Source organism: Cicer arietinum, chromosome 6 (genome assembly GCF_000331145.2).
Source record: "Cicer arietinum cultivar CDC Frontier isolate Library 1 chromosome 6, Cicar.CDCFrontier_v2.0, whole genome shotgun sequence".
Taxonomy (NCBI): domain Eukaryota; kingdom Viridiplantae; phylum Streptophyta; class Magnoliopsida; order Fabales; family Fabaceae; genus Cicer; species Cicer arietinum.
In genome coordinates, this window is record NC_021165.2 from 53,550,654 (window position 1) to 53,563,032 (window position 12,379).

Sequence of the window (12,379 nt, forward strand, 5' to 3'; positions counted from 1 at the left end):
TAGCAAGTTATGTTTCAAGCCATCCACATATTGAACATTTTCAATTTTTGCAGAATTATTCTTACCAATAATACCTGTTCCTTTTATTTGAGCTTTATCATTATTACCAAATGTGACTGATCCTCCATCCTTTATCTCCAAAGACATGAAGCAGTGCTTATCTCCCGTCATATGCCTTGAGCAACCACTGTCCAAGTACCAAGGCTTTCTTTTGTTGATTAGAGGATGAACCTGTTTTAGAGTTTAAAAGAGACTTAGGTACCCATATAGCTTTGGGTCCTTGTTGGTTAGTTTTTCCTCTTTTGAGGATATTCCTTTTATGATGGCAAATAGAATCATGGTGCCCATGTTTACCACAGAATGAGCATGCTGCCTTTTCATTGTTAGCTTTCTTCTTAGCATGACAGATTTTGGAAGTATGCCCAAGTTTTTTGCAAAAGGTGCATTTAGGCCTATCCTCTCGTTTTTTAGGCAAGAAAAAGTTTTCATATAATTTTTGTTTTTGAGAGCTTTTAAAACCAATTCCAGCCTTGTCAAATATTCCAGATTGGGACCCCATTATCTTTTGAAATGTTTCTGTAGATTTGACAAAGTTGGAAATATCATTTTTTAGTTCCATAACCTCAGTTTACAAAATTTCCTTTTCTGTATCCTCGTCAGGAGGATGCGATTCAAGAATTTTTTGTTTCTCAGAATTTTGAAAGTGAGATTGCTGCAACTCTTGAATGATTTTAACATATTCATCATTCTTTTTCTGTAGCTCTTCATTTTGTTTCTTTATCTCAACAAGTTGGGTTTTTTGAAACATGCATTTTTGAGATAAAGTGTATGAGTCATTTAAAAGGCTATCAAATTCAACTTCTAATTTTTCACAATTTGGACATAGATCAGAAATACTTACCTTGTCATTTTCTGATTTTGTCATGAGACATAGGTTGGCCTCTTCTTCCTTTTCTTGCTCCGAGGATGACTCATCACTATCATCCCAAGTGATCATCATGGATTTGTTTTTGTATGGGAATTTTCTAGAGTTCCTTTTGTTGAGAGGACACTCAGTTTTATAGTGTCCCATCTTGTTGCATCCATAACAAGTTATTTGACTCTTGTCAATTTTTTCTTTTTGAGGAGGTCCTCTATTCTGTCCTCTTCTGTTTAACATCCTCTGACTCTGTCATACTCTTCCCTGCACAAAGCACACGTTAGAAATAAATGAGCTTTAGAGTTTAGGAGTACCTTTGCATTTTCATCAGCCGTCCATTGTGCTTGAGGTTTCTCATCGGAGGTTGCATCTGCGTTGTTGGTCCTAATGACATGATCTCCATTTTCCACCACAGACCACATGTTGTTGTCTTGTGATATGAGAAATAGCCTCATCTTGCCTTTCCAATGATAGTAATCTGTACCATCCAAGTAGGGAGGTCGGCTGGATGATCCTCCTTCAGGAATGTACTTAGCTTTTGACATATTTCTTTTTGGATCTTTTTCTCTTACACTGTTAGGTGTATTTTTTAGAGAACCTTGCTCTGATGCCAATTGTTGTATCTAAATATCACTAGAAGGGGGGGTTGAATAGGGATTTTGCTGTTAAAAACAATTTTTAAGTGTTTTAAAAACTATCCTCTTGCAGAGGATGGCTAGCTCGAGGATGGGATTTTTAAATCGTTAGATCTAAGCTGAGTAAAAGAGTAGGAGCAGAATATGAGGGACACACACACAATTTTATACTGGTTCACCCAAAGATGGCTACGTCCAGTCCTCACACCCTTGTGAGATTTCACTAACTTTCAAAACAGATCAATCCTCAACCCGAGGATGATTACAACCGTGTATTATCAAGCTTCACCAAGCTTACAATCAATTTCCAAATATTTCCAAGCTTCACTCACTAGGAAATTACAAAGTAGAATGAGAGTGATTGATACTTAATACTTTCTCAAAAGATATACAAAGATATAGTGTAGGATCAAAGAAAGTAATAAGGGAGGATGTGATTTGCTTCTTGAAAGCTTTAAGATGCTTGATCTTTTTATGCAAGTGTGTTGTGTGTCTTCCAATGGAGAGCTTGTATGCATTTTATAGAGATCCAAGCCCTTGATGACCGTTGGAGCTCATTTTCAAAGGATCCAAGGTTTTCATCAAAATTACAGAACTGCCACTCAGCTTGTTAGGCTTAGGCAGAACCATCCTCTTGCAGCATAGTCTTTGATCTTGACATGTCCTTGTTTTTTCACTTTAATCAGAGTGCAAGGCTGTTTCTGAGCTGCATTTTTCGAAGTCTTTAAGGTCTAGGTTGGCTTCATCTTTTGAGGTGATGTGGACAAGAGAGAAAAAGCCACTTTATGACATAGGACTGTCATACTCAGTCCGAGGATCAGATCTGGCAGCAACATGTGATCTTCCATTTTTGGCTTGTTTCAAGTTGCCTTTTGCTAACTTGACTTCCTTATGAATAAAAACGTGCAAGCCCATTTAATGATCAGATTTTGACATTTGCACATGCTTGATAGGTTGCTTTCACTTTTGCTAGCCTTTCCTTTACATACTAGATGTAGCCATATTCACCTTTTTCTTTTGACCTTTTGACTCTAGCTTTGAATGCTTTGTTTATTCATTTTTGACATTGATATACAATTGAATAAACACAATATTCTGGTGAGAAATTAGATTGTCCAGATCTGGAGATATTGCAGCAATTTCCATCCTCGCGCATGGAGCAATTTCCATCCTCGCGCATGGTTTTCCATCCTCACGAGGGTTTTCCATCCTCAGGCCAGAATTACTTTTTCCTTCTTTTTGCCTTAATGATTAATGACCTATTAACTTAAATGAATACACTCAAGAGCACATGTTAGTCATTAACCACAATCATAATCTCTTAAGTAATTTTGTTATCATTAAAATCATTTGAGAGATTTTGTCTCAACAACACCATCAAGTGTTGGTGAGAGATGACATCTGCCTGTAATATGTGGTGTCCATAACCACAAATTGGCCAAAAAACTGACTGGTCATGCTTTCTTAGGCCGGTTGTCTAAAGAAGAGAAAGTTGTACTTGGTGATATGACGAAGAATATGATCAAACTAATAAACATATTGATGACACCAGATGATCATAATGTTACAAGTTTGACGACAATAAAACAAGTTTACAATGCATGTCAAGCATAATATTCATCACTTAGAGGTAATAGAACAAAAATGCAACATCTTTTGACATTGAAGGAATGCGATAAATACGTCTATCGATATAGGAAGGTAGAGGGTTCAGATGAGTTAAGGGATATATTTTGGGCTCATCCAGACGCTATCACTCTTGTAAATAATTTTAACATAATATTGATTATAGATAGCACATACAAGACATGTAGGTATCGAACACCATTATTTGAAATTATTGGTATTACATCTACTAAAATGATATTTTGTTTGAGATTTGCGTATCTATAGTTTGAGCATGCTGATAATTTTATATGGGCACTACAAATATTGAAAGAACAAATTACAGGTGGTGAAGTTGAAGTAATTGTTACTGATAGAGATCTTGCTTTGATGAACGCAGTTGAATATGTTTTTTCAAAAGTAGTTAATTTATTATTCTTGACCTGAATATGTATTGTAAATGTATTGTGAAATTTAACTTAATATTGTAAAAATATTGAATGAATATATTGTATGAATTAAATTAAAAATATTGCGATTGTTATAAGCTGTCAAATCAGTACTTCAAAATTTTTTTCAAAATATTCCAAAAGTACCCAAATATTACATATCCAAAATATTCCAAAAGTATTACCAAAATATACCATATCTAAAACAAAAGTACCAAAATCTTACAAATCCAAAATATACAAAAATATTACCAAAATATAGCATTTTCCAAAATATACCATATTCCAAAATATACCAAAATATTCTAAATAAATCATAAGTCCGTCTTTTTCTTCTACAATGTGGTACTATGTTAGTCCAATCTCTACCGCCACCCCTCTGGCTTCGCAACATCAAAATTAACTCATTAACGAGTGGCATGCCATCAAGTAATATCAGTTGTCGACGAATAAGCTCTTCAACAATTTGTATTGCTCGACACTGTAATAAAAAATACATTAAACATGAATAGTTAAAATAAATTAAATATAACTAGTAAAAATAAAATATGACTAAATAAAATATGAATAATTAATATACCGTTATGTCAACTGTGGGATCAACGCCATTAGTTGCATCAGCTGCATTAGTGACATCATCATCTGCATGATCAGTAGGTTCTGCATCAGCTTCATGGACTGGTTCTCTATGAATGATGTATGGATGATAAATTCTGCGAAATCAGCCCATGTAATCATTCGAGCAGACTACATATCGATGCACAACTGCACCAACATCCGCTACATGCACAACGTATTGCGTAAACATATTGTCCATTTCATCTTGTGTGGTCGTCTGACCCACTACCTCTAATGGTGAGCCATGAATGGTTTGGACATGACCGTATTGCCGCAATATTCTGTCTGGAAGATGAGCATACATCTTCGAAGCCCAGTGTATCCACCTTCAAAATAAAGAAACCTCTTCAAAAGGTCGCTTCAATCGATGCTCCTCATATGGTGTCCAACAGACCTCATCAACGTCAATCTCATCAAGAGCTTTCCTAAATGGAAGAACCAAACTCTTATCCTCTTTCAGGCTTCCATTTAAGTGTTCTAGGGTAGTTGATGACTCTTCATCATATGCATATTTTCCCACTATTTTAGTCTTATTTATCTTCAATCATTAGTTAAATTAAGGAGTTATTTGATATATTTTGTTAATTTTATTTATTTGATTTAATAAAATTTTTATGTTCTTATTTCCTTGATTAAGTAGAGATTTTTCGTAGTTTTGCATTGTTAATTTGTTTTAGTGCAGTGCTGAATTTCAGACATATCTGGAGTTGTAGATGTCCAATTGGAGTCACACCAAGTGCAACTGAAAGCTAAGATCCATATCTACAACTTTCATGAAGACACCAGAACCAAACTCAAACTCGAAAGAGACGCAAAATGAAATATACGTCATACATCAAATGTTGTGCACCTGAAGCGCGCCAGATGCGTCTGAGGCACATTTCCAACCTTTCAGCCCTGTCTAGGCGTGCATGAAGCGCATTTTCTGCACCTGGGGCGCGCGACGCGCATCAGCATTTATAAAGACACAATTTTTCATTGTTTAGGGATCTTTTTGACTCTTGGGAAGTTGGGAGACTTGTGCCCTAGCATAGAAACTCAAAGACGGTTGTTTCTAACATCATTGGAGCAGTTTTATCAAGAATCATTCATGAATCCTTCTTGTAATTCTTCTCTAACTCTATCTTTTTTCATCTCTGTCATGAGTAACTAAACCCTATTTGTTAGGGATGAGTCTAATAAGATGAAACCCTTATTTTTATGATTTGATTTCTAGTTATATGAATGAGTTTATTGAATTATTTTTCTCATCTCTGTGCTTAATTCTTTTTATTGCTTGATCAACATTAAAATGTTCTACGATTTGTATTTTGAAACGGAAGTGGACTTTACGAATGCTTGAGATGAGAAATTCATGAATTTGTAGTCTAGACATAGATGCAGGTCATGAAACCAATTAAATTAGTTGCAAAGCAATAATTTACAAGAGAATTTCTATACGGTAATGCTTAATTCTAATCTTAAATCTACTAAGGAATTATGGGTTACTTTGGAATTAAAGATTTTGTCACTAAGACATTAGGGCAAGAATAGTAAAGAGAATTCGGTAATAATTCAATAAAGGAATTCAGTAACTAGGATCAAATTAGACACCAAGATTGGATTCAAAGTGAAACTCACCCCTGACATTTTTCTCATTATAAAGGATCCATTTTATTACTGTTGTTAATTTCAAATATTATTTCAATCAATTCAGAAACTTTTTGTTCAATTTCAGTAATTAAATATAATTTGATAGTAAAACGCAATCCTTGAGTTCGACACTCGGTACTACCGTTTTAATTATTACTTGCAATGATTCAATACATTTGCCGAAACGCTATTAGTAGTCTTCAACATAACTAGGAGAAAGTCTACAACAATATCTACATAATATAGGAAAATGCTCATAAACCCACGCCTGCATATATATAATAACATATCATTAATTTAGAATCATTAATAATATAAATTATAAACACAATAAACAACCATACAGTTTACTTGTAAAAATGTCAGATACCCTGAAATAGTTCTGGTTTGATGCATGCTGGCTTCTTGAAGATTGTCATATAGGTAAGCAAGAGAAGCTACACCCCATGCATATCCCCCGCAAGAATTGAGGTCTCGAAAACACTCAAGATAGACAACGCTAATTGCGTAGGCACTCTTATCGCTAAACAGTGTGCAACCGACCAAAAACAAAAGAAATGCTCTCGTAGCCATCTGCCAATGCTGGTCATGACAACGCTGATGGTATACCTCAAGTAACCAACTATACCAAACCGTGGTTGTCCGCGTGACATTAAATTCAGCATAAGCAACAGTGTGACTAACTCCAAGAAGCTCTGCGAATATATTTGCACCGTCTTCCTTGTTAGATACATTAACACTGAAGAATGCACCAGTGATGAGGATATGCAGCAGAGAGGACACATCGTCCAAATTAATCATCATCTCTCCAATTAGTGTCACGATACCATCTCTCTACAAATGCAGAAATGATCCATTTGTCGATCATTTTGTAGCTGCATTATTTTAGCAAAGACTATAGTCCCAAGCTTTTAACCAGTTGCTCAACCTCTTCGTGTTCAATAACAACTTCTTTTAATTTTTTCTCGTTGCTAAACATCCTTAATTCTCCGCGATCCTGAAATTAATTAAGTGAAAGAATAAAAGTTAAAAAAAATATAATTTAACTTAATTTGATTGAGAAAATTACCACGCCATTCCAGAGTCGAGTCGCCACATGATCGCCTAATGTCCTAAGGACAGAACTATCAACCTGACCACTAGGATATCCACTATCCTGTGGAGGTTCATCTATGTCAGCTGATTGGGCTTCATGTTGGGCTTCGGGTTGGGATTCTTTATGTTGCCGCTGTACTCGTCGTCGTTGTGCCCGTGCAGACGCAGTTGGCCTAACACGACAATCCTCTGCATTAGAAGTGCCCTCGTTAAGTATAACACGACCCTCTCTATCATTAAACATAGTGCCCATCATATCTACAAAACAAAAATCATAATAAAAATAAAAGTAGTATGCCTACGTGAACTCAATGTCAAACATTTACGTGAACTGAGTTCTCGTATGTAAACTCATTTTCAATCTTTAAATTATACGTGAACTGAGTTCACGAACCATGTTCGTGAAATGAGTTCATGAACCATGTACGTGAAATGAGTTCATGAACCATATACGTGAAATGAGTTCATGAACCATGTACGTCAACTCAGTTCACATACGTGATATCATTACATATTATGTGAACTCAGATCACACAGTACGTGAATTCATTTCACGAACATGGTTCGAGAACTGACTTCTCGTACGTTATTGGAATTTGAAAATTGATTTACATACGTGAACTCAGTTCACGTACGTTATTGGGTTTTTGAAAATGAGTATACGTACGTGAACTGAGTTCACTTACGTTTATGGGTTTAGGGTAGCGAAGGTTTTCTTCATCCTCAAATATAAAAACTTTTTTGTCTTCAGTTTTCAGATATTGCATTCATAAACAGAGACAACAAAACACAAACAAAACAACAAAAACAAAGGTTGATGCTTACTTACTTGATTCACAAAAGTGATGGTAATTTGATGAAGTTGGTTGATGATGATTGATGAAGATGGTTGATGATGATTGATGAAGATGTTGAAAATGGTTGATGATGATTGAAGAAAATGAAGAAGATGAAGAAGATGTTGAATGAAGATGATGAATATAGAATGAAAGGGAAGAAGATGAGTTAGGTTAATGAAGAGGAAGAAGATTGAAATAAAGGGAAGAGTAATTTGAGAATTTTGATTTTTTTAAACATTTGATGGGTGTGGGTAATAAATTAGGGAGTGTTGGTAGCAAAATTGTTAGACCTTTCCTCAACACATATAATGGTAATATTTTTCTATTCACTTCCTTTCATTACTCATTTTAGTTTATTTTCTTTCTTTTAATTTCTTGGCCTTGGGTTTCACGGGTTTTGATTTGGGTTTTTCTAGGCTTTAGGTTTCTTGAGTTTCACCATGGATGGCTTTCTTTTTTTCAGTCTAGCAGTATATGTTTATTCTCTTTAGTTTGAGATTATTATATTGCTGGTATTTTCACAATTCCATATGAAGCAGCTCAAGAATATGGGATGGGACCAATTGTCGATTTTTAAATTATGATTTGCTCAAATCCTGTGATGTTTATTTTGAGTAATTATGCTAATGCTTGATGATGAAATGTTAAGAGACTTAGTTCTTTTTGTTTCCTTTCAGATTACAAAAAGGATAATGGCCTGCATCTTACGGATTCATATTCATCAGAAGAAAAAATTGTTGTGTTGGAGGAGTAGATTTTGTTACATTGGTATGAATTTTTCTCTTTTAAAATCATCTTAAGTTCAATGATTTGGTGTTACTGCTTCCAAATTTAGAGCATGTGTTAGAGTCAATTTGATTTGATTTAGTATTATTATTTGATATATCTTTCTCTTTGTAAATTTTCATCTCTAAAGCATCTGAAGATGTGTTCAATTGATAGTAAGCCTTATGCTTACTTTTTAATTGGTGCATTTTGGTGTTTCTATTGTAATTTTAAATGGCACTTCTATTCAATCATGTGCTCTGTGATGAGCCAAGTACATAAATCATTCCAGAGCATGGAAAAACTTTTTGATAGTTTGTATTGTTTGTTATTGTATCTTTCAGTAGTATATTGCTTATAGAAATATCTCATTGCTATTTGACAGCATTCCACTACATTGTTGTTATTTGTTCTTATAGTTGATTTGTCATGGAGCTCCTAATTGTATATGAGGTAGGTTGAATGTTATTTACATTTAATTTGGTTGTTTAAGAGAAATTTGATAATATTTACTTAGACCTTTTTTATAGTTCCATTTAGGAGGGTGGCAACAAGATACATATTTCGTCAGCACTATTCCTTTGTCAAATATTTGGAAAGATATATGACAAATACAACTTTGATTTTTGACTTTAGATCCCTCATTTGAGAGTGATGACATAAAACAAAGGTCATTGCTAGATTATAGTGTGTGGATATGGCATTTAGTTTATTGGCTTTATTACATCATAATACTCATACTTTATTACCATTTTACTATGCTTTCTATCAAAACTCTATTAAGTATATTTGCTTCTTACATGGTAGAATATTGCACGACCAAATAGGCATTTGATGATTTGTATAAATCCTTCCAATTTTCAGATCTGATCCAAACTTCTTTAGGTTCCAATGCATATTAATTTCAATCACCATGGCATTCTCTTGCATTATTGGATTTTTCTTTTCTAATTTCAATGAATTGATGACATATTTATTAGTTTTTGTTGTTATTCTTGCTGCATAAAGAGGAAGTTCAAGCCTAAGTTAGTAAAATGAAAAAGTAATTTATTTTAAATCTTTTTTCTTTTTCTATTTTCTTCACCTTATGGATTGGATTGCAAAAGCCATCTTTGTTCTTTGGATTGGCATATATATAATGAATTCTATCTGTTACAATTTTTGGTTATGGATTGGTCATGAATTTTCATTATTGGACATGGAATCAATTTGTTTGATTATGAATCGGTTTAGTGCCACACTCTAATTTTGGCACGAACAAATAATCTAGCACAAGAGAGGGAAGCATAGTCATCAAGTGTGTTTTTTATTTTTTTATTTCCATGGTTCATTGCATTTTGATTCAGAATAATATCTATAGTAAAGCTTCCAGACTTTGACTCATTTTTAGTAATGTTTGTTTTCAATGAAGCTTTCAAAAAGATGGTATATTTTACTTGATAATTTGTTTGAAATAAAAGGGTAAAAATGGAATAAAATTGTTATAACTCATTCCATTCCATCTATTTTCCAAACAATGGGATGAAAAGTTTGTTCCATTATACTATAAAATACCCAAACAATGGAATCTATGTTCCATTCCACTCTTTCTACTTCATTCCATTCCACCTTATTTCGGTCTACTCCGCTTGTTTTAAAATATCCAAACAAGTTATGATGCTTATCTGGTTGATGAACTCCTTTGAAAGAATCTTCCAACTATTTTTGGAGATTTCTGGTTTACATTTTGTAAAAACCATGGATTGAGCAAGTACAATAGCAGTCTCCTTGCAATCCAAGTTGTGGCCGTCTTACAATTATAGTTTAGACTGAATAATTTTGTTTCATGCAATAGCACTTTCATCCTAAGAGCTTTTTCGAATACTAACCTTGATTTGATTAACTGCAGACAAAATGTACTATATTTACTTTTCTTTGATTATAGTTATTTGCACTATGGGTTCATGTTGAGCCCCAAAAGTTTAATTCATGTTTGAAGTTTTCATTATTTGTGAGGGAAAACGGGGAGTTCTGTCAATGCCTAATAGAATTTTAGTAAATATATTTCCATGTAATGTGATTCTCTGTAGTATCTTCTAAGTATCGTTTTGCCTTTGCTCGTGATTCTTCAACATTAATTATGTAATCTGTGTGCTATAATGGTGGTTTTTGTCAACATTAATTATGTGAACTTCTTATATGTATTATTACATATACATGTATTTGTATATATGTGCATTTTATTAATGTGCCAATCTGTCTTTTATGGCTTACATGTATAGAGCATGTTGCATACTTTTTTTATTGTATCTTTGATTAATTTTATGCATGAAATATAAACAAAAGTTATAGATTTTAAAGTGCAAGGCTCTATTATGTTGTTAAATTATGTAATGTGCATAAGGCCTAACTCAATTACAATTTTACATTGTTAGGTTGAACAATTTTTGTGGCTTGGAATAAAGTGTTAAAAGATTTGTGTAAGTTATTGTGGTTATTGAATGCTAAGTTTGTCTCGTGTTATAAAAACTAAATTAGCCTCTGTTTTTTATGAGTTTGGTTTGGATTGTCACTTTAGTATTTCAAGTTGTAGCGTGATTGAAACTTTGATATAATATATTAATGTTTTTATTTTCTTTTATCAATGTCATTTATTTATTGTATCTTTCTTTCCTTCTCTCTGTCTCAAGTTTAAATTTTGACTATTTTTAGTTCTATTTGAAAAAGAAATGACAAAAGGAATGACACACTTGGTTTATCATTTTCTGTAGTGCAATTATATGACATGTTTGATGTTCTCAAGATGAATTACATATACATGACTTCCTGAGTGTTGAAGTCTAATTTACCCATCAGTTGTTTTTAAGAATTGAATAGTAAAATTATAAGAAATAAGTGACACACTTCTTTCAATTTGTGAGTTTTCAAATTTAAAACTTTGATAAAATTTTCAAATACATTATCATTAACTGAAATTCTCTCCGTGTGTTGAACAAGTGTGATACTAGTTCATTGTACAAATCAAACATGGAAAGATCCATAGGGAAGTTTTGCTAATCTATGTAGTTGGCTAGTTGACTTTTTTCCTTATCCTTTTCAATTTGTTTTTAATAATAAAAAAATTCTAGATTAAAATTTAACAACATAGAACATATATATTGAAACTAAAATTAAAATTAAAATGTAACGATTATACAATTACACACACACACACACATATATATATATATATACATGTATTATTTGGTCATGATTTACTCAGTGTCTGTGTGTAAACAATTTGTCAATAACATGATCCAGAAAATCAAAATAGACACTGCTCCAAGAACTCTTAATTGTTAAAATGAAAAAAGGAACCAAAATACCTGTTGCAAATCCCAAACCAAGACTCAAGTAAAACCAGTTATCAAACAACCGCTCATCATTTGTATCATTACTTTTACTATGTTTCTTGTTAGAGTCATGGCTAGAATCATCATCATCTAAACACCTCACAAGAAGTGGAGGACCACAAAGACCAGGATTCCCAATAAAATCTTTTGCATCGAAGGTTGTCATTTGACCTGTATAAGGAATAACACCTACGAGGTTGTTGTTGGACAAATCTATGGACCCCAAAAATGATAAGGAAGACAAGCTTGACGGAATTGTGCCAGAAAGACGATTGCTTGAGAGATCAAGAGATGATAGCTGATGCATATTTGATATGGTTTCAGGAATTTGGCCAGATATATGGTTTCTAGACAAGTTGAGAACCAACAAACCAGATAGTTTTGTAATTTCATTGGGAATATCTCCAATGAAGTTATTATTAGAAAGGTCTATGCAAGTAACAAGGGAAAG

The 12,379-nt window shown here is 33.4% G+C and overlaps 1 protein-coding gene and 1 long non-coding RNA gene across 2 annotated transcripts in view; one reads left to right on the forward strand and one right to left on the reverse strand.

The window, feature by feature from the left end:
- Positions 1-5,977: 5,977 nt before the first annotated feature.
- LOC101498360 (uncharacterized) overlaps positions 5,978-12,379 on the reverse strand; it is a 9,396-nt gene continuing 2,994 nt past the window's right edge. Inside the window, exons 2-5 of the mRNA XM_073369612.1 lie at positions 11,902-12,376; positions 6,928-7,211; positions 6,229-6,855; positions 5,978-6,126 (exon numbers count right to left, since the gene is read on the reverse strand). Coding sequence (XP_073225713.1) covers positions 6,754-6,855; positions 6,928-7,211; positions 11,902-12,376 — 861 coding nt within the window. The 3' untranslated portion in view covers positions 5,978-6,126; positions 6,229-6,753. The remainder of the gene's footprint in view (positions 6,127-6,228; positions 6,856-6,927; positions 7,212-11,901; positions 12,377-12,379) is intronic.
- LOC140920858 (uncharacterized) lies at positions 8,141-11,177 on the forward strand. The gene is made up of 2 exons (XR_012163420.1): positions 8,141-8,560; positions 10,972-11,177. It is a non-coding gene; the product is annotated as an uncharacterized lncRNA (long non-coding RNA).